The sequence below is a fragment of the Balaenoptera acutorostrata genome, chromosome 19, assembly GCF_949987535.1.
Source record: "Balaenoptera acutorostrata chromosome 19, mBalAcu1.1, whole genome shotgun sequence".
Lineage (NCBI taxonomy): Eukaryota > Metazoa > Chordata > Mammalia > Artiodactyla > Balaenopteridae > Balaenoptera > Balaenoptera acutorostrata.
In genome coordinates this window covers 6,982,086-7,003,545 of record NC_080082.1, presented here as the reverse complement: position 1 = coordinate 7,003,545, position 21,460 = coordinate 6,982,086, and the positions used below count along the sequence as shown (strand labels likewise).

General features: G+C 49.5%; 1 protein-coding gene across 3 annotated transcripts in view; it reads left to right on the top strand.

Moving 5' to 3' along the window:
• The window catches only part of PLCG2 (phospholipase C gamma 2), a 208,206-nt gene that overhangs the window by 96,335 nt on the left and 90,411 nt on the right, over window positions 1–21,460 (top strand). For all 3 annotated transcript variants that reach the window (XM_057534982.1, XM_057534980.1, XM_057534981.1), the window contains exons 3-7: window positions 7,983–8,126; window positions 10,355–10,448; window positions 11,160–11,207; window positions 19,700–19,784; window positions 21,312–21,395. In XM_057534982.1, the coding sequence (XP_057390965.1) occupies window positions 7,983–8,126; window positions 10,355–10,448; window positions 11,160–11,207; window positions 19,700–19,784; window positions 21,312–21,395 (455 nt within the window). The remainder of the gene's footprint in view (window positions 1–7,982; window positions 8,127–10,354; window positions 10,449–11,159; window positions 11,208–19,699; window positions 19,785–21,311; window positions 21,396–21,460) is intronic.

The following is a 21,460-nucleotide window of genomic DNA, read 5'->3' as shown; positions in this document are numbered from 1 at the left end:
ATGTGCATGCTCATGTTTGTACGTACATGTGGACCCACACACGCACAGATGCAGGCACATAAATCTGGTATCCTGTTTATGTAAGCTGTTGTGGAGCTTTTCCACATCACTACGTAAGAATCTGCCTCTTCAATTTCCACAACAGATAAGTTGAGAGATGGTGTTTTTCCTTAGGCCTTATATGAGTTCAGCTTTATTCCATTGCATTAATAATTTAAAAAATAGTAGCTAACAAGCACTTAGAAGTTACTACATCTTTATTAGTTAAAATTACCAGACACTATTTTAATTCACACACACACATGCACGCACACATACGGACACACTTTCATTTAATCCTCAAAGAACACCGTGTGGGGAGACCATTATTTCTCCTGTGGTTCGCATGAGGCAACGGAGGCAGGAAGAGGTGAAGTTACTGCCTGAAACCACCTGCTGGATTTGAACCCAGGCGGACTGGTTCCAGAGTCTATCTGCTCATCACCAGCTGTGGGCTTGTCACGACCTGGGGGACCCTTGGAAACCTGTGGATTTGCATCCCCAGCACTAGGGTTTTATTCCCAGCGGCAGTTCCGAAAGGTGGTTTGGGATTAACCCGGCTGAGTGCAGCCGGCCTTAGGCTTCTTGCTGCTCCGCACCCCTGGTGTGGTGGGGCCACCCTTGAGCTAGGAAAGTGCCCCCGTGTGATGCAAGATCAAGTGCTGGGCATGTCAACAAAAATGCCCAAAGGGCCCTTGTAGACTCTGCCAGTTATCAAATAGAAAACCACTCCCACTGGCCAGGGATTTCCTTCCTGACTTCCTGGGGCCCCTGGTAATCAAGGGGGTGGCCAGAGAGTGGGCACCTCTGTGTCTCTGGAGGTGGCCCCTGCTTGCCCAGAAGGCCTGGGAAGTAGTGGTGACAGCTGTGAAGGGCTCGGTGGTGGCTTGCAGAGGCCCAGCCGTAAGCTCATGCACAGCAAGTGACTGTCCACCTACATACGAGCACCATCGCTGGCCCGGGTTGGTGGCTGGTCAGCCGCGTGGCACGAAGCGGGCACGTCACCGTTACACCTGCCGCCCTGAGGGTACAGGCGAGAGAGGACCAGTTTCCGCTCCTACCAGAAACCTGAGATAACTGAAAACGGGTGTTCAAAAAGAAACCTGTGTGTTCAGACAGAAACCTGTATGCGAATGTTCATAGCTGTACTATTTACAATAACGAAAAGGTGGAAACAACCCAAATGCCCATCAGTGGATAAATGGATAGACCAAATCCATACAATGGAATATTATTCATTCATAAAAATGAAGTACTGACACGTGCTGCAACACGGAGGAACCTCAAAGGTCTTCTGCCAAGTGAATTTAAAAGCCAGACACAAAAGATCACGGATCGTATGCCTCTGTTTATATGCAACGTCCAGAACAGGCAAGTCTCTATAGACTGAAAGTAGATGAGTGTTTTCCGGGGGCTGGTGTGGGCTGAGTGGGAAATGTGGAGGCCGAAGGGTATGGGTTTCTTTCTGTGGAGATGAAAATGTTCTAACATCGACGCTGGTGGTGGTTGCACAAGTCTGTGAATATACTAAAAGCCATTGGATTGTATCCTTCATGTGGATGACCTGTGTGGCATGTGAACTATATCTTAATAAAGCTGTTACATTAAAAAGAGAGAGTGAGCGAGGGAGTGCACTGACGCCTGTAACTCCAGAACCACCTGTTGATCCAGGATACCTTTGGGGCTACAGAATGTACACGGGCAGTAACATCTCGTCCCGTCTCCGTGTAGTATCTCTCCTGGGGGAGCCCAGAGACGCTGTTCCCTCAACAACTGGGACTTGTCCACATCTGCCACTGTTCTGCCTGAACTAGAGAGACATTGCAGCTTTGACCCCTCAAACATCTGATCGCCGAGTTCCATGGGGGTAGCACAGAGACTACCAGTTCGATAACCTGATACAGCAGAGGATGCCGAGGCCTAACCCTGATGCCATAGTAGTCACTGCTGCACATTAAAGGCACTTTGCCGTGAATGCTGCAGCTCTTTGCCTGAGGCCTGGGGAGTTAAGGCCCCCTAAAAGCAGCCCTCAACCAATAGCAGTTGGAGGTTGGGGGATAACACCCCAGCTCCCTCCCTCTCTCGGTGGGGCAAACTCGAAGGGGCTCCCAGATCCCCATGGGGTCAGCTCCCTGTGCCCCCGGGGTACCAGGTTGATGACATAGCAACCTCCTTATCAGCGCCTTCCCTTCTCTGTCTCACTTCCCCTCTCCTCTGCTGGTGTTTCCTGGGATCAGCTCCTGGATAAACTGCATGCGCTCAAATCCTTGTCTCAGGGTCCGCTTCTGGGGGAAGCCAAGCCAAGACACCCAGGAAACCTTATCATGTATTCTGAGGCAGTCTGAATTTCTGCTCTGAGCCAGGCTCTGACGTAGGCGGGTGTGAGCAGGACGGACACGACCCTTGTCCTCTTGGGGCTTAGAGGAGAGGGCAGATAGACAGCAAACAAAGAAACCTATGAATGCGGATGGTGCTGGTGAGGAACTTCATGGCACGGATGTAAAAATGACAGGCTGGCTCAATGCAGGGAGGGGGAGAAGGAAGGCGGCGTTGAGAAATCACTTAAATGAGATCCGACGTCGCCAGGAGGCCCACGTACGGTCAGACTTGCTGACGGAGCGCGGTGGGAAGAGGGCTGCGTGTCCTAACGTGGCTTCTCAGAGTCGCCTGCTTGACCGTGAGAAGCAGCGTAAAGCTTCAAATCCTGGCTCTTCCACTTGCTGGCTGGCGACCCTGGCCGAGGTACTTCACCTCTCCATGCCTGTTTCCTCATCTGTGTAATGGGGACAGGCATCGGAGAACAAGAGGACAGCCTTGCTGCTTCCAGGAGACTCACTTTCCTCGTGTGATCCATGCTCCAGCGCCCCACGTGACCAGGCTGAAGCCCGTCCCCTTCTGGGACCATAGCCTAGCTTTAGCTTTGTTCTCCTGCCTCATCTATTTCTGCAGTCCTTTGTCCTTTGAGCACCCTCCCGCCACCCCACCGCCAGCCCAATAAAAGCCTAAAAAAGAATCCTTGCCTCAGGCTTGGCTTCCAGGGAACTGACCTATGACATGTGCAGGGCATTAGCATTATGCCTGGCATATAGTAAGTGCTCTGTAAGAGTTGTACATGATTATGATTATTGCCTTTATTTTTAGTCTCATGGATGAAGCTAGTGTGCCTGTAAGACCTTTGGAGGTCAGGACTGTGTACATCCAGGAGAATGTCTGGCTGACAAAGTATGATGAATAAATACTCTGCGATTATGGATGGAAGGACTCAATATGTCAGTTCTTTGCAACTTGGTGTAGACATCACAATCACAATCAGTATCCCAGCAAGTTATTCTGTAGATATTGACAGTCTGATCCTAAAGTTTATATGGAGGGTCAAAACACCCAGAGTAGCCAATGCAGTATTGAAGAAGAACAAAGTCAGAGGTGTCTGCTGCCCTACTCTGAGACTTACTATAAAGCTATAGTTATCAAGACAGTGAGGTGTTGGGGAAATAATAGACAATTAGATCAATGGAACAGAATAGAGAGAACAGAAATGGACCCACACAAATCATCAACTGATCTGTGACAGTGGAACAAAGGCAATCCAATGGAGAAAGCATAGTCTTGTCAGAAGCATGATGAATCGGCCAGTACTTATCCCGGGAGAAGAAAGGGGGAGGTGATCAGGATGACATCATGGAGGCAGCCAGTCCTGGCTGATGAGGGTGATGCCCGCGGCCCTTTCCTGGGACAGGGCTGGCCTCCAAAGGATCCTTGCTTGCACTGAAGTGAAGGTCAGCGTAGGGATGAGCAGGGCTGCTTGCATCATCAGAGTGGCTGTTTATATTTTATTCTTTTCCCGTCTCCCATGTTCCTTTCTCTCTGACTTTGTACGTTGCATGGTTGTATCTCCCTCCCTCCTCATCCGGATGGCTTGTCTTCTGTTCGTATCTGGCTGTCTCTGCCCCTCTTTTACCCTGTTTGGTTGTTTCCGTTTGTGTGTGTTCGTATCTGTGTGTGTCTGTGTCCCTCTGCCTCCCCCTCTGTCCCATTTCCAGTCCTGTCCCTGTCTGTGTCCCCATCTCTCTCTGTCCGCTTCCTCTTTCAACAACTATTTATTGGACCCCACTGTGTACCAGTTGCTCTGCTAGGGGTGGAGATACGGTGGTGAGGAAAGATGCACCATCTAGGGAAGGAGCCATGAATCCATGGTTCTCACCACTAAGCACTTGGCCTCTTCAGTGCTGTGGGGAAGAGGGGCTTGGTGTGTGTAATAGCAGTAGTTGGAGGGTATTCTGTGCGTCTGCTGGTGATTGAGCTGAAACTGGAAGGGAGAACGTGGAGCTAGCTAGGCTAAGAGCGTCCCCAGCAGAGCCAGCGGCGGTGTCCTGTGGGGGAGCGAATGCGAGCCACTGGCCAGTGTGTCTGGAGCGCGGCAGCAAGGATGCACAGTCGGTCCAGATGGGGTCGGCAGGGTCATCACACGGCCTTGGTTCTTAGTCCTAACAGCACTGGGATGCCATCGGCAAGCTTGAAGCCCAGGGGTGGCTTGAGCACGTCTGCATTTCATAGAAAAGACTATGGGGGTAGCTCCTGGCTACTTAAGTAGCGCAAGCGAGAGGTGACAGTGGCTTGGATTATGGTGTTGGCCCTGGGAATGGGTAGAAGATAGATTCAAGAGTGATTTAGAAGGAATTGATAAGACTTGGTGATTGCCTGAAGACAGTGTTACATTATCTGAAAATTTTTTCTTTGGTTCTGAACGCATCAAATTCTTATTATAATTTTGCTGTAAGGAAAAAAGCTCACAGTTGGCCAATTCAGAAATTCCCTCTTAGAGATATTTTATGGGGAAAGAGAATGGTTAGATAATCATTGTTAGACTAGCTAGGAAAAAAAGAGTATTGCTTAAGGTCACTAGACTCTTAACTGGCAGTCAGCTGGGTGGGTAAGTAACTGATTTCTGAGAACAAACATTAATACCTCAGATGTTCTCAGATAACTGCTGAAGCAGGTAAATCAGCAGTGCTGATTTAACCCCCCAGAAGGTTGTGAATCTGAGCGCACACAAAGACTGTGTTTTGTTGTTAGTTTTTGAGGAATGAAGGACCCCTTGACCTGCCTCCAACCCCATAATAGGACCACCCATAATTAAGTGGGTTTTTAAAATTTTTTTTAAATTTATTTTTGGGCTGCGTTGGGTCTTCGTTGCTGCGCGCAGGCTTTCTCTAGTTGCTGCGAGCGGGGGCTACTCTTCGTTGCGGTGCGCGAGATTCCCATTACGGTGGCTTCTTTTGTTGCGGAGCACGGGCTCTAGACGTGCGGACTTCAGTAGTTGTGGCACGTGGGCTCAGTAGTTGTGGCGCACGGGGCTTAGTCGCTCCGCGGCATGTGGGATCTTCCCGGACCAGGGCTCAAACCTGTGTCCCCTGCATTGGCAGGCAGATTCTTAACCACTGCGCCAGGGAAGTCCCTTGATAAGTGTTTTTAAAAACTTTTTAGTTTGAAATAATTTTAGACTCATGATGACATTACAAAAATAATACAGAGTTTCTGTGTACCATTCATCCAATTTCCCCCTGTGATAACATCTTTCATAACCATAGCTGTCAAGCCCAGGAAATTGACACTGGTAAAATATTATTAAATTACAGACCTTAATTAGTTTTTTTAAATTTATTTTTTATTAAATAATAGTTGAATTACAATATTGTGTTAGTTACTGCTAAACAGCAAAATGACTCTGTTATACATATGTATACATTCTTTTTCATATTCTTTTCCATTATGGTTTATCACAGGATACTGACTATAGTTCTCTGTGCTGTACAGTAGGACCTTGTTGTTTATCCATTCTACATGTACCAGTTTGTATCTGCTAATCCCAAACTCCCAGTCCAACCCTTTCCCACCCACCTCCCCCTCAGCAACCACCAGTCTCTCCTCTATGTTCCTGATTCTGTTTCTCTTTTGTAGATAGTTTCATTTGTGTCATATTTTAGATTCCACATATAAGTGATATCATGTGGTATTTGTCTTTCTCTTTCTGACTTATTTCACTAAGTGTGATAATCTCTAGTTGCATCCATGTTGCTGCATATGGCGTTATTTTGTTCTTTTTTATGGCTGAGTAGTCAGACCTGAATTAGTTTTCACCATTTTTTATGTGGACTCAATTCTTGTTTGTTTTTGTTTTGGTGTATAGTTTCAAGGAATTTTATCACATGTTTAGACTTGTGTAGCTACCACCACACACAGGGTACAGAACAAATGCTGTTTATTTAAAGTCTTTTCACTTTACTTCATGATTCTTGTCCCCCAAACTGTTTTCAGTCTAGCTAGATCCATAGTAAGAAAGTGAAAAGCCTTTGGTTCGGGGTTCCCTAGTGGCGCAGTGGTTAAGAATCCGCCTGCCGATGCAGGGGACACGGGTTCGAGCCCTGGTCCGGGAAGATCCCACATGCCGCGGAGCAACTAAGCCCGTGCACCACAACTACTGAGCCTGCACTCTAGAGCCCGCGAGCCAGAACTACTGAGCCTGCGTGCCTAGAGTCCGTGCTCCGCAACAAGAGAAGCCACCGCAATGAGAAGCCCGTGCACCTCAACAAAGAGTAGCCCCCACTTGCCGCAACTAGAGAAAGGCCGTGTGCAGCAATGAAGACACAACGCAGCCAAAAATAAATAAATTTAAAAAAAAAAACAAAAAACCTTTGGATCATTCCATTCCCTCCTCCCCTAATTTAATACTCTGTCCCCTCCTCCTATTGTTACGTGTGAATGGCCGTGAACCTTTCCTGCTATTTCAACTCTGACCCTAAAATGCCTTTGTTCACTTGGGTCTATTTGCTTCCTTGATCACAGGTCAAAGCTGAGGTCTCCTTCCCTACTCTCTCATTTCCAGGAATACCTCTCTTTCCTGTTTCTCTGTTCAGTGTAAGAACAAAGATGTATGTCCCAGGATTCTTATGGTTACATGTGACAGAAACTCATTTCCCACTAACCAAAGCAAAAAAGAGAATTTATTGGGTCACATAGGTAGCGTGCTCCAGCGCAGAAGTGGCTTCAAGCCCAAATGGACCCAGGGGCTCAGTAGTGCATCGGGGATGAATCTTTGCTTTCTATATGGCAGGCCACATGGACCCTGCTACCCCTAGGCTCACGTTTTGTCAGCCTGGCAGCAGCAGCAGGAGAAATTTGATGAATAGCTTTGGCCAAATAAGTCCCAGGAGGATGCTCATGGGCCCAGCTTAGACCATGTGCTCATCCCTGAACCCATCACCGTGCCAGGGGTGGGACATCTTGGTCGTTCCTGGGACCCTTGGCCCCTCCTTTGGCTTGTTGTGGTGAAAGGTGCGGGGAGGTGGATCATTTTCACCTCAGGCACGTGAAATGGGGTCATCCCAGGAAAAGGTGCTTTTTTGACAGAAGAAAGGGAGGAAAGGATGGATGGACTTGTCACTTTGTGACACTCCTTAGTTCACAGGACATCCTATGGCAGGAAGGGGGGATCTCCCTTGCATCAGGTGGCCATCCTGTGAGGGGAGGGGGTCATTCTTGGGCCAGATGGCCACGCTGTGTGTGTGGGGGGTCACCCTTAGATGGCCATCCCATGGAGGGAGGGGTCACCCTTGGGTCAGGTGCCATCCTGTCCAGGTAGGTTCTGGCCAGGAGTGAGTTGGCATCACGTGGAAGCAGGGGTTCTAGGGAGGATGGGTTTCCTCTTTTTCTGTCATCTGTTGTTGTACAACAAGTCTCCCAGTACTTAGTGGCTCAGAACAACAAACGTTTTATTATTTGCACATAATCCTGCAAGCTGGGCAGGGCTGTGGGGCTGGCCCAGCTTGTCTTCACTCTGGGGAGAGAAGAGCTGGGCTCTGTGTGTCTGGGGTGCAGGCACATGGCTGCAGCCTCAGGTGGAGTGAGCTCCAGCTTCTGATTGGCTGATGTTAATTTTCCTTCAGTGGATATCATGGAGATAAAGGAAATCCGCCCAGGGAAGAACTCCAAGGATTTTGAGCGTGCGAAAGCAGTCCGCCAGAAGGAAGAGTGCTGCTTCACCATCTTGTACGGCACCCAGTTCGTCCTCAGCACACTCAGCTTGGCAGGTGGGTGCATGGCATGTGCTTTTCTCCCTCCCTGGGTCTTCGTTTCCTTCCTAGAAAGTTCGCTAGCAGGATGCTCACACCTGCCCAACCGCTAATGCGTGTTCGGGGCATCATGGTTTTGAATCCTAACCCTGTCCCTTTCTAGCTGTGTGACTTTGGGTAAGCGACTCAGCCTCTCTGAGCTGCAGTTTGCTCAGCTGTGAAACGGGGAGCCTAATAATGCCGACTTCACTGGCATGTTGAAAGGATTATGTTAAGGGCCTACCTGGCTCGTGCAGAAAACTGAAGGCAGGGTACATCTTTCGTCCAGCAGAGTCTGGCCTGCACCATTTATTCAGCCTAACTGATCCAAAGGAACTATCCTGAAATCTTCCACCTCACACATGTAAACATGCATATATGCACTTACAGTAAACGCATACATGCACACACACACGTGCACACACGTAGACACACGTATCTGGAGGTGAGATTTCAGGCCATCCCTGTGAATCCACCAGAAAGTCAAAGAGGCCTCTGAGCAGCCAGGAGAAGGGCTGTGAAAAAGCTCAGGCACTTTGCTCAGGGGCAGAAGCTTGTGGCTGCCTTCAGGTCTAATCCCAGAATTTACTGACTTAGAACTTGATGTACAATCATGACTGACGAGAGAGAAAATAAGTAGCATTAAAAGTAGACCAAAGTGGGGGGAAACCATGAAAGCTGAGTAGTGTTAGAGACATTTAATTTAGCGTCAGGTAGGGACTTCCCTGTCGGTCCAGTGGTTAGGACTCCGAACTTCCACTGCAGGGGGCCCGAGTTTGATCCCTGGTTGGGGAACTAAGATCCTGCAAGCCGTGCAGCACGGCCAAGAGAAAAAAAAAGTGAAAAGACAACCCACAATATAGAGAAAAAAAATTGCAATTCGTATGCCTGATAAAAAACATATCTAGAATATGTAAGAACTATTACAACTCAGTTATAAAAGACATATAATTTAGGGTCAGATAGGCCTCATTGGTTTGATTTCTCATTCATGGTTTCATCAGGCATCTTTTGAGCATATGCTCTGTGCCGGGTTGTGCTAGATGTCATTGGGGCTGTAAAGAGGAATAAGACCCAGTTGCTGCCTTTAAGGATCTCACAGTCTACTTGGGGAGACAGATGTGTGTACAGGAACTTAGAGTACTCTGTGATAAGAGCCGTAGTCCATACATAAGTGTGCTGGAGGAATACGCAGTGCCTCACTCCCTGGAAGGCTTTGCAGGGGAGGTGACTTTTCAACTGGGTTTTAAGGCATCAGTACGAGTTGGGATGAGAGGGAGGATGGTCCAGGGAGAGGACATTGCGTGTGCTAGGCCTTGGAGGAGGGGAATTAGCAAGCTGGATGTAGGAAGTGTTGGGCGGATGTCTGATGGATGGTGTGTAGCAGGAGGCAGAGATGGGGCAGGAGAGAGGGGCCCATGACTGTGTCCCTTCAGAGCTTTGTCCACGTAGCCCCCCCTGCAGGCTGAAGCCTGAGTGCTCTTGGTAGGGAGGCCATGAAAGCCCAAGCAAGACGTGGAGCCCAGGATGCCAGGTTGATGTCTGAATCCCAGCTTCTTATTCACTGGCTCTGGGACGGGTCCCGTCACTCTTCTGAGCTGTAGTTTTCTCCTCATCCACACAGGAAGAGTGAGAGCAGAAACCTCCGCATGCTCTGTCTAGACTAGCAAGCTCTCTAGTTGGAGATGTTTAATAACTGGACTAGTTGTTGGCATTGCCATCTCCACTTTACTGATGAGGAAGTGAGGCACAGAGAGGTTAAGTAACCAACTGAACATCACACAGCCCTGAAGCGGTGCAGTGGGACTTGGCGATGATGCCAAGCTCTTAACTGGTACTTGTTGCCGCTTCCCTTACAGGCATCAGCATCACCTACTTTCCACCCCTCTCTCTGGCCTTGAAGGGAAACAGGGGAGATACTCAGGGCTGCTCAGGATTGTGGTACAAGTTATCCCAGGTCCTGCCTCTTGTTCGTTAGCATAGGGCTAAAACTCTTTTAAAAAGTCAACGGTGTGTCACCCCTGCTGTAGGAGGCTCACCACGGGCATATGGCCTCATTTGAGACAAAAAGTAGGTCCTAGGAACCAGCCCAGGCTCCTCCGAGCACCGTGGTCTGTGTGGGGCTGGGAAGGTGGGGTGGGGGTCCCTACGCAGCGGTCTGTCTTCCCAGGGAGTAACAGAGCATTTCTGTCCCCTCACCTCTGCAGCCGACTCTAAAGAAGATGCAACTAAGTGGCTCTCTGGCTTGAAGATCTTACACCAGGAAGTGATGAGCGCATCCACCCCCACCATCATTGAGAGGTGAGGGTTTTGGCCTGTTTACCTCTGTATTCGCTCACTCAGGCATTTATTCTGCTCCCTTTAGCCAGTATGGTGAAAGAAAGAAAAAGGGAACATTGCGTCTTGGAGGCTCATTGAGTGTCCTGTATGCAGTAGGTGCCCATTAGTGGCTGGGGACTCTCCAGCGTCTCACAGAAAAGCCTGTCTCAGTGCTGGGCCTTGGTCTTGGCCTTGGCCTGCTGGAGTGAGGAGTGCACTGGGGCTGAGACAGAAGCTCGTACTGGTGTTGGGTTTGAGGGGAGGGCCCGAGGCTTGTTTCTTAAAGGATTTAGGAAGCGGGATTAAGCTGACTGATCAAAGGACCTCAGGCTTGAGGTCCGGGATTTTCCACCTGCCACTCCCTCTGGGTGGGATTGGTGTGTGAATTACTGTCCCTCCAGCAAACCAAGGCCCTCCAATTTACACCATTTTCCTTACTAGCTTTTTGAGGATTAACGAATATCATCAGAGGGAATTGTCAGTTTAAAGATTGCCAACCTCTGTCAAACGGGCCTCTTGGCTCAGCTGGGGCATTTCAACCACAAGGAGAAACTGCTGCTTCCCAAGTCGCCTGAGTTAGAAAGTTGGAAAACCTTCCTTTTCGTTTCCAGTTTCCTTTGTCCCATCCTATAGAACTCACTTAGACTTGTGCTATTTTCTAACTTTCTTTCTTTGTCTCAACTCTCTTCCCAGTTGGTTGAGAAAGCAGATTTATTCTGTGGATCAAACCAGAAGAAACAGGTAAGATTTGCTCACATTTTTGTGGTTTTCCCCCAATCATTTTGGACTCCGATGTTCATTCTTTCTTTAAACATTCTGAGGGGGTTGGAGCAAGTTCTCTGCTGTGGAAAGCTCCTCATGAAGTTAGATTTGACTTACAAGGTGCCAGACACAGTGCTAGGTGGGGGGGGTGGGGGGTCATGGTGACAGAATCTCCACCCGCGTGGGACCTCATTGCAGTGGAAAATTCCAGTCCATCTGCAGAGGTGCCTTCTCTTTTGTGGGGCACTTGGAGCACGTCCTTTAGGCCGTCACATGTGAGCCCCTTCTGTGTCCCGGGGAGAAACAGGATCACCATCGTGCCTGTCCTTCCTCTGTGGTGGGAGATTGACCATCAAGAGGTAAACCCAGTTCAGTAGCGATGGTTGTAAGGGCTGGGTGGACATGAGTGGGGCGATGTGATAACATGTAATTCAGTGTCCTTGACTGGTTCACTGAACAGCGCGTCTCGGAGTGGTTCCCTGTCAGCACACACAACGCTCCACGCCAGACCTTTTTGTATCAAATGCGGTTTGTCCTTGGATGGATGCAGTGTAATTCTCTAATCGATGAGAAATCATTTCCTTCTTGATGGACATGAAGTTGTTCCTGGTCCTTTATTATCATACTATGAAAGCCTTCACGTCTCCCTTTTTGTAAACTTAGGTGATGAGAGTATGAGCAGGGTAAATTCCTAGAAGAGGAATTCCAGCGGCCAGGTGTCATCGGGTCTGAGATTTCTGAGAGCGGTGGTAGCAATTTCTGTTTCTACCAACAGTGCAAGAAAGTACTTGTTTCACTGTGTCACCGGACTTTGACCTTTATTAATCTGACGGGTAAAAGGCAGCAGTGGATTTTGGCTTAAATTTGCGCTTCCTTATTTATGGGCGAGGTTGAACATCCTCTCCATTTTTTTTCCATTATGATCTAGTTCTTGTTAATAATGTGATGATAAAAAACCACCATTTATCGAGCACCCAGCATGCCAGACACTGTACTAAGCACTTGACAATCAATTGTGTCATTTTAGCCTCACATCAGACCTCTTTGAAAGTTTTTGAGTGTTTTTCCTTCCTTCCATTCTCCATTAAGAGGTGTCAGCATCATAAATGAGGCAACAAGTAACCTCTACAACTCACCTCTCTTGTTCCTGAAAGTCCTTCCATCCCTAAGGCGTTCTAGTGTCAGGCTAGTCTCATCCCTCGCTTGTTGATTTCACAGCCTCTGTGGTCTCCTGTACACACGCCCCACGGGATGATTTGCAGACGGTAACCACGAAGCGGTGAAAAGTTTAGTGACGTTGTTAGGTCAGCCAGCAGCTCACTCCACGTCTCTGCCCATCTTGCTTTCCCTCCCTCCTCCTCTCAGCCAGCGTTCTGTGGTCCCACACCTGGGCTCGGCCCGTGTTACGGAGGTGGATCAAACGAGGTCCCCGCGCTGGGGGATTTTATGCACACTGGTCTCTTTCAGTCTCAGAGGTGGAGCCTCCCATGACTGTTTCCCTACTCTGTGGCTTTGGGGTGATTCACAGCTGAGGTTGGCACAGAGCTGAGAGAAGGAGCCCTCCTGGGCCCTCTCTCCCCATGGTGGGGCATGGCGTTGTTGATCTGGTTCCACAGTCCGCTTCTCCAACTTCTGTTGTCAAGAAGTGGAAGCCTCCCTCCAGCTCTCTCGCTCAGAATGGATTCTTGCAAGTCCTTCACAGAGAAGTCCTTTCCAGAACCTTCAGCAGAGAGCAAGTCTGTCTCTGGCCATGATTCCTTGTTCCTTGCTTACCGTTCCTGCTCCCCGACCTCCCTTCCGCTGGGCACAGCCCTGCTGCTCTGTCAACACGTGGAAAATCCCGCCTTTCCTGTGGTTCTGTGAGGCCCGGAGGGAGTTTTTCAAAAGGAACTTGACCAAGGTGCCAATGAAAGGGCAATTGACTTCTGCCAGTCTCCCTCCTTTCCTGTCTCGCATAGCGATCCCGTTTCCTGGAAGAAAACAAAGGAGCTGCAGCACAAAGGAAAGAGTCTGGGGATGGGAGGCAGACTGTGGGCTGGCCCGGCTCGGGCAGTGTCCAATCCCGGGTTTTTGTTGGCCTGAGCATGTTTCCCTTTTCAGCCTCTCGAGAGGCAAAATGGCAGCAGCTGGCATTTGCTGAGGAGTCACTTTGTAACACCCTCTGTTCTCTTATGGAACGAAGGCTCTCAGACTGGCAAGCTGGGCACCCTCTGGTCCGTTTTATGAGGATGCTGAGGCCAGGAGAGGTTAGATCACTTGTCCACAGCAACGTAGCCGGTCAGCTGTGGCTTAACTGATCACTAAGCTGGTAAAAGGCAGAAATCTTCCCTTCCCTACCGTGACCTCCTTTGACTGAAAATTACGTATTGGCTTCATTGTGGTGAAATATACATAACATAAAACTTGCCATTTTCAGTGTACGCTTCTGTGCCTTCATGTTGCTGTGCTGCCATCACCATCCGTCTCCAGAGCTCTTCCCATCTTGCAAAACTGAAGCTCTGTACCCATTAAGCCCTCACTCTGTTACCCGCTCTGCAGCCGCTGGTAACTGCTGTGCTATTGGGTTGGCCAAAAAGGTCGTTCAGGTTTTTCCGTAAAATGACATTTACGGAAAAACCTGAACGACCTTTTCGGCCAACCCAATATTTTCTGTCTCTGTGAATTTGACTCCTATGGGCATATGAGTGGAAGGATTCTGCATTTTGTGACTGGCTTACTTCACTGAGCATGATGTCTTCATGGTACATCCACGTTACTGTAGCAAGTGTCAGAATTTCCTTCCTTTTTAAGGCTGAATAATATTCCACTATGTGCATATAACACATTGTGTTTATCCGTCCATCTGTCCATGGGTACTTACTCCAGGTGCTTCCACCTTTTGGCTATTGTGAGTATTGTTGCTGTGAATATGGGTTTCTAGTCTCTGCTTTCAGTTCTTTTGTGCATTACCCAGAAGTGGAATTACAAGATCAAATGGTAATACTGTTCCATTTTTTGATGAACTGCCTACTGTTTTCCACAGCAGCTGCAACCATTATACATTCCCACCAGCAGAGCAACAGGATTTCATTTTTTTCTCACTTCCTTGCCAACACCTAACCTTCCTTCCTTCCTCCCTCCTTCCCTCCCCTCTTCCCTCCTACCTTCCTTCCTCTCTCCCTCCCTCCTTCCCCCCTTCTCTCCTCCCTCCTTCCCTCCCCTCTTCCCTCCCTCCCTCCCTTCCTCCCTTCCTTCCTCCCCCCACCACCCTACCCTCCCTTCCCTTCCCTCCCTCCAGCCATCCCAGTGGGTGTAAAGTAGTATCTCATTTTGGTTTTGATTTGTATCTTCCTAATGACTACAGACCTTGAGCATCTTTTCATATGCTTTTTGCCATTTGTATATCTTCTTTGGAGAAATATCTAGACAAGTCCTTTGCCCATTTAAAAATATCACATGGACATTTTTTTTTAGATATGGTAAACAAGCCTATGTTTTATTTAATTTTATTTTTTGGCCGTGCCGCAAGGCATGTGGGATCTTAGTTCCCTGACCAGGGATTGAACTGGCGCCCCCTGTATTAGAAGCTCAGCGGCTTAACTACTGGACCACCAGGGAACCCCCAAGCGTATGTTTTTTGTTTTTTTTAAACATCTTTATTGGAGTATAATTGCTTTACAATGGTGTGTTAGTTTCTGCTTTATAACAAAGTGAATCAGTTATACATATACATATGTTCCCATATCTCTTCCCTCTTGCATCTCCCTCCCTCCCACCCTCCCTATCCCACCCCTCTAGGTGGTCACAAAGCACCGAGCTGATCTCCCTGTGCTATGCGGCTGCTTCCCACTAGCTATCTATTTTACATTTGGTAGTGTATATATATAATGAAAGTAACTCATGTTCATTATAGAAAATTTTGGAAATACTGAAAGCTAGAAAAAATTTATATGAATTTGACATTAAATGGTAGGCACTGTTTAACTCTGGGTACAATTTTTTTCAGTAGATTTCCATCCTCAACTTTATTTATTGGTTTGTTGTTCATTTTACTTCATTAAAATGTAACTATACGTATGATTTTACATCCTGTTCTTCTTTAACTAATTTTAAAATTTTGGAATAATGTTACATTTAGAGAAAAGTTGCAAAGATGGTACAGAGATTTCTCATATACCCCTTTGGGCAGTTTTCCCTGCGGTTCACATCATTCATGTCAAAACTTGACAAACCACATTTGCTATATGACTGTTAGTTAAACCCTAGACTTTATTGGAATTCACCATTTTTTCCACCAGTGTCCTTCTCCTGGTCTTGGATCCCACCCAAGACCCCACATTGTACTTAGTTGTTCTGCCCCTTTGGTCTCCTCTAGGCTGTGACGGTTTCTCCATCTTTCCTTGTCTTTCATGACCTTGACAGTTTTGAGGAGTAGGTCTCAGGTATTCTGTAGCATGTCCCTCCATCTGTGTTAGTCTGATATTTTTGTCATGATTAGACTGGAGTTAAGGGTAACCTGAGGTTGTGTTTGGGAAGAATATCATGAAAGTGAAGGTCTTTTTCTTCACCTTGGTCAAGAGGTGCCTGCTTTCACCATGGCTTGTCAAGGGTGATGGAAACCTTGATTACCTGGCCAAGGTGGTGTCTTCCAGATCTCTCCTTTGTAAAGACCCCCCCCCCCCACCTGCCCCCGCTCTACTTTCTGGGAATCAGTCACTAAGTCCGGTCCACACGAAAGGAGGGGAAACTATTTTCACCTCACCTTAAACCATAAGCATGTTTACATTTTGTTGCAACTCTTTGGGAACAGTATTAACGCCTACATTGTAATTCAACCAATGGGATCTGATATTTGGCTTGAAAAGTTGCCTTTTGTTTGTCATTTAGTTTGTGTCCGGTTTTTCCTAATGTTCACAGTTTCACTGAATTGCGTGCAGAGGGAACGTATGGAGTGACCCTCACGAGAAGCGTTTTTGGGGTCATCGTAGGATTCTCGGTCTTAGTGCCAGTCTGTCCCGTCGGCCGGACGCCCTCTGCTTTCTTAGAGTCTTGCCCCTGTTGCTGCTGTTCACACTGGTGAGGGCTCTTGAGGTCGGGGATCCGGCTGGTTCGGTCTTTGTAGTGTTGGTCAGATGAACGAAAGCCCTCCCTTTTCATTCATAGACACAGCATTGTAACAAGGGACAACCAGAACGTTCTAGCTTTGGAAGCTTTCCTTATAACATTTCCAGGCCTGGGGAGACTGAGTCAAAGGCATGAATCTTTTAACATTAATCTTGGCCAGGTTTCCAGAAACCCTCTTTTTGAGTCTTTAGAGTTTAGTTGCCTCTTTTCTGGGAATTAGGTTCTGAGGTCAAGTGCATTAGGTGAAAACTTCTTTGGTCAAAATACCCCTTGCGAAAGCCCCTGAACCTTCGGGGGCGGGGTGTGGTCACTGGAATTGCATTCCTCAGGGTGAGGCTCACAGACTGAGTCCTGCAGGGGGGCCAGCAGACCTACGGGCTGGGAGCAGGTTGTCTCTGTGGACATTTCTTTCCCCCTTTGCCCTTTGCCCCTCGGCATATGACACTGACTTTGCATAAACCGAGCATGCACTTCCTGTTCTTGCTCAGCCTGGCCTTCAGGAGGCGGGAGGGTCGGGCGTGCAGGTGGGAGGCAGGTGTGTGGTCCAGTTCTGTCTTCAGCAGGCATGCAAATAGGTTCCCTGCGGTCAGCAGTCCTGGCTCCAGCACGTCGTCGGACAGCCTGCGGGGGCTTTACCCACAGAGGTGCGCTGCCTGTCTTGCAGAAGTTCTGTTTCACTGGGTCTGGATGGGGATCATGAATTAGCATTTCTAACAAATTCCCAGCTGATGTTCATACTGGCGTTCCAGGGACCCTACTTAGAGAAGCAGGCTTCTAGAGCTGCACGGTCCACATGAGACTATTTAAATCTAAAGTAATTAAAATTAAATAAAAATTTAAAAATTCAGTTCCTTGGTCGCCCTAGCCGCATTGGACAGCCCCGATCCAGGACGTTTCCATCATCCTAGAAAATTCTATCGGGCAGCGCTGAGGTTTGAATCTCAGCACTAACACTTACTGGTTGTGTGAGTTTGGGTAAGTTACTTAACTTCTCTGTGCCTTAGTTTCCTAAGCTGTAAGAGAGATCATAGTTCCTACCTCCTGGGATTGGTTTGAAGATTCAGTGGGTTCGTTTGTAAAGAGTGCTTGGCCAGTGCCTGGCTTACGGTAAACACTAACGAATGTTTATTACTGTTATAAGAAGCCGGGGGTGGTGGAGGTGTTGGTTACCAGCCTCAGGGTGGCAGGTAAGTTTCCTGGGGCTGCCAACCTCAGTTGTTTGGTAAAGGCTGCCCCAGGGTGCAGTGTTGTAGGATCTGGGACCATGCCAAGCTGAGGAGGGAAACTGACATGATTGTTTACTGCCCGTGGGGAGGGGGTAGTTTTGGCCATCCCTCCCCAGAGGGATTGCCCTGCTTCCCTAACGCACTGTCGCAGGCTGAGCCTGCAGGAAACAGAATCTGAGACGTGGGTTTGTGTGCAGGAAGCTTATGGGGAGCGTATAGGGGTCCACACCTGTGAGGGCAGCTGGAGTCGTTGGATTGTGATGCAGTCACAGTCACGGCCTCAGCCGGCCCCGTGGAGAGCTCCGGGGAGGCCCTGCAGAGCTGTCCTGAGTTACGGCCAGAGGGCAGGCCACGATCTTGGCTGAGATCTGATGACACACCCTGGACGGGGAGAGGGGTGAAGTTGGGAGCTGCTGGCTTCCTGCCCGCCGGCGGCTCCGTGGGCCAGTCCTGGTCTCCATGCCCAGAGCGGGGAGTGAGGGCGAGGCGCGGGCAGGGTAGTGGAGTGGCTAGCTCCCTGCACAGGAGCCCAGAGAAGCTCTTTGGCCCCCGCCTTTACCTGGGGGCTCAGTTGCTCCACTGTAAGGTGGGACCTTTGGAGCCGGTGGGCTCAGATGCCCCAGTGCGCAGATTCTCACGCCCCCGGGCCCTGTGTTTGCTCCGCTGGCCCCCCGGCAGCTGCACTGGCTCCCAGCTCCGCAGTCTCTGTGTTCCTGGGTGTGGGAAGGTTTCTTGGCCCCGTTTCTGCCTGGAAGTTCTGGGTTCCCCAGGGGACTCTGATCTCTTCCTTGGTCCTGGCTGAGCCCCCTCAGCCCCTCGGCTGAGGGCTACCGGCTTGGCCAGACCCTCTCCCTGCCTCGTTTTATAGCGCCATCCCCCGCCGCTCGTCTCCCTTCATCCTGCCCTGGCCAAGCTCTTCGTGGACACCCCGGGGGCAGGGTCCGAAAGGGGGTCTCAGCCAGCCTGCTCGCTTCTCTGCGCGGCCAGCGCTGCCGGGCCTGCCGGGGGCTTTGTGCTGCCCTCACCGTCTCTCTGGGAAAGCCCTGGGTGCTGGCCGCAGGAGTGGTGGGAGGTGGGGAACACGTGGCCCATAAAGGTCTCCGATGTTAGGGAGGCCGTTAGATGAGAGACAGGGATGCTGGAGGTGGGGACACTGGGGTGGCCAGGAGTCCTCTTGGCGGTCTCCCGGGGCAGCTGCCAAGTGTGGCCTGCTGCTTCCTCCCGGGCGTGCTGGCAGAGGCCGAGTAGACATCGTGGCGGAAGCTGGGCCGGTTTCTGCCCACAGCCCGGGCAGACTTCCTTCCTGGCCACGCACAGCCCCTTTCTAGTCTGATGTCTCCAAGAACGCAGAACAGTTTTCTTTGGCCACACCAAAGGCCCCCTAGCCCACCCTCTCTTGCTCTGCCGGACACTTGGCTCTGCAGCCATGAGGGTCTGGATCTCATGCCCTTGACCCGCCGCCCTCCGTCACTGTTCGTGGCGTTCCCTGAGAGGCTTCACGTGCAGTGGTTACAGGCAGACCCGGAGGCAGGCTGCCCTGGAGTCCGCCTCCGCCGCGTGCTAGCACCCAACGTCTCTGAGCCTCGGTTTCTTCACCTGCCACGTGGAGTGATAATGGTGCCCACCTCCTCAGGTCGTCAGACCAGCTCCGACCTTGAGCCGCATACCCTGCCCCCATTCCTGTTGCCTGTTCTGAACGCTGGGGCTCGAGAATGCATACTGTGTGGGGGGTCAAGTGTAGCGAGGGGCTAGGTGACGTCATTGCCTGGAGATCCCCAGGGCAGCCTGGCACATAGTAGGTGTTCAGAGAAGGTTGGCTCCTTCCCTTCCCTGTCTCTGGCCTTCAGTGACCTCCTCTTGGTTGGAACCCCGGTGACATTTCGTATCTGCCGAGGTCATCTGACACCATGTCTGCCCACACTGCGAATCTCCAACGTGATCCGTGTCCACGGCCACCCCTGAAGGGTGGAGACCAGCCTTGCACATCGGCTGTCTTGATCCCAGAGTCTCTGTTCCCAGTTAGCGCTCACTAACAGCTGTTGGCGGGTCTTCTCATAGAGATGGGAGCTGACGGGAGTAGCCAGATCCTCCACTGTTGACACCCCTCAAGGCTGACGGGGCTGGGGCTCCCCTCTTTTGCAGCATCAGCCTCCGAGAGTTGAAGACCATCTTGCCCCTGGTCAACTTCAAAGTGAGCAGCGCCAAGTTCCTCAAAGATAAGTTCGTGGTAAGTTTTGTAGCTCAGCCTGGCGATTTTGTGAACCCAGGGCTACGTGTGCCTTTCCCATAAAGCCACTACGTGCCTTTGAGCTCCATTGAATGGTGCCCAGGGAAGTCCCCCGCCTCCAAATTCATCCATCTTAGTCCGGACGGAGGGATTGTGTGAAGATCTTAGGCCCGTTTTCTCAGTCGTGGCAGAGGACGTCATCCACGAAGACCATGTTCACCGAGCTGCTTGACTTGGGACATTTCCACCAGTCCAACTTTCCCTTTCCCTCACTACCCCACAGCCTGTTTTCCTTTTAATAATATGAACACATGTGTTTCTTTTGGAAAATATTATGAAAGATTCCTTATGTAGGTTGCCAGGGACGTGGCATTTTGTATGCAAGTCCTGATAGCGTAGTTGTCAGAGGTGACTCTTCTCTGCCCTTCCCCTCTCCTTGCACCCACCCCTCCCTTCATCCACTGTTCCTTCCTCCCACCCATCCTCCCATCCATCCTCCCATCCCTCCATCCCTCCTTCCGCCCATCATTTAATTTGTTTATGTTCTTGTGTAATTAAGCCGTTGGTAGATGTGGGGCAGGTCATTCCCTGAGTGATGGGATAGCGTAGGTCAGGTGGGGCTCTTCTGAAGGGTGTAAGGATGGAGGTGATCCATAGGCATTCTTTCTGGCCTTCAGAGAGATACTGACTCTCGTCAAGGAACCCAACAACACTCCATCCCAATAGTCCCGGTTGGTGGAGTCGCAGGGGCATGTCACAGGATTCCTCAGCTGAAGAAGCTCATTCATTTTTATACCAGTGAGCTCCCGGAACAGTTAACCCACTTTATGGCTTATCAAGCCATCTTTTGGCCCACCCCATAATTCGAACTAGTCCAAGAAGGCAAAATCAGAGAAGGGTGGGGGCTGACAGAAGACAGATGGGAGAGGCATTTTCCACTGACAGCCACGTAGTTGGAATTTTGTTCTTTATCAAGCCTTTACCAAGCAGGTGCTACGTGGATGTTATCTGGTTTGGTTTCAAGGAAGTCCGAGGAGGGTAATGGTGGTTCTCCCATTTTGCAGATGAAGAAACGGAGGGTCTGAGAGGGTCAAGTGATTTGCCCAAAGCTGTTAAGCCATTCAGGGGACAGACCTTGACTGGAGTTGAGCTCTGTTAATTCTAAAGGCTCGGTTCATTTTCTTATGCTTTTAAAAATGACCTATATGTACATACCCTATAAATATGTCTAGATTTGAAAGTGTCTTCTGCCCCCAAAAGGAGGAGTTCTGCATTATGGCTCTTGGAATTCTGGCTAAGATCCTTCCCTTTTGGGGAGTCAAGGGAAGGATCTTACCAGGGATCCCTGGTGGGTATGTTCTCCAGGCAGATAAATTAGGAAACTTGTGGACATTTGGGTTCAGAGGAATGCAAGTTTGATTCTAACTAGTGTTGTAGCAGAGCCATGGTATTTCTGTGAACAGGGAAGAGGCATTCTTGTGGTGGACAAGAAAACTCGTGTGGTCACTTTTTTTTTTATATTTACAGGAAATAGGCGCACACAAAGATGAACTCAGCTTTGAACAGTTCCATCTCTTCTATAAAAAACTTATGTTTGAACAGCAAAAATTGGTAAGATGATTCTTTTTTTCCCATTCACTTTTTGAAGGTTTCGATAGTCTTATTTTACCTTACTT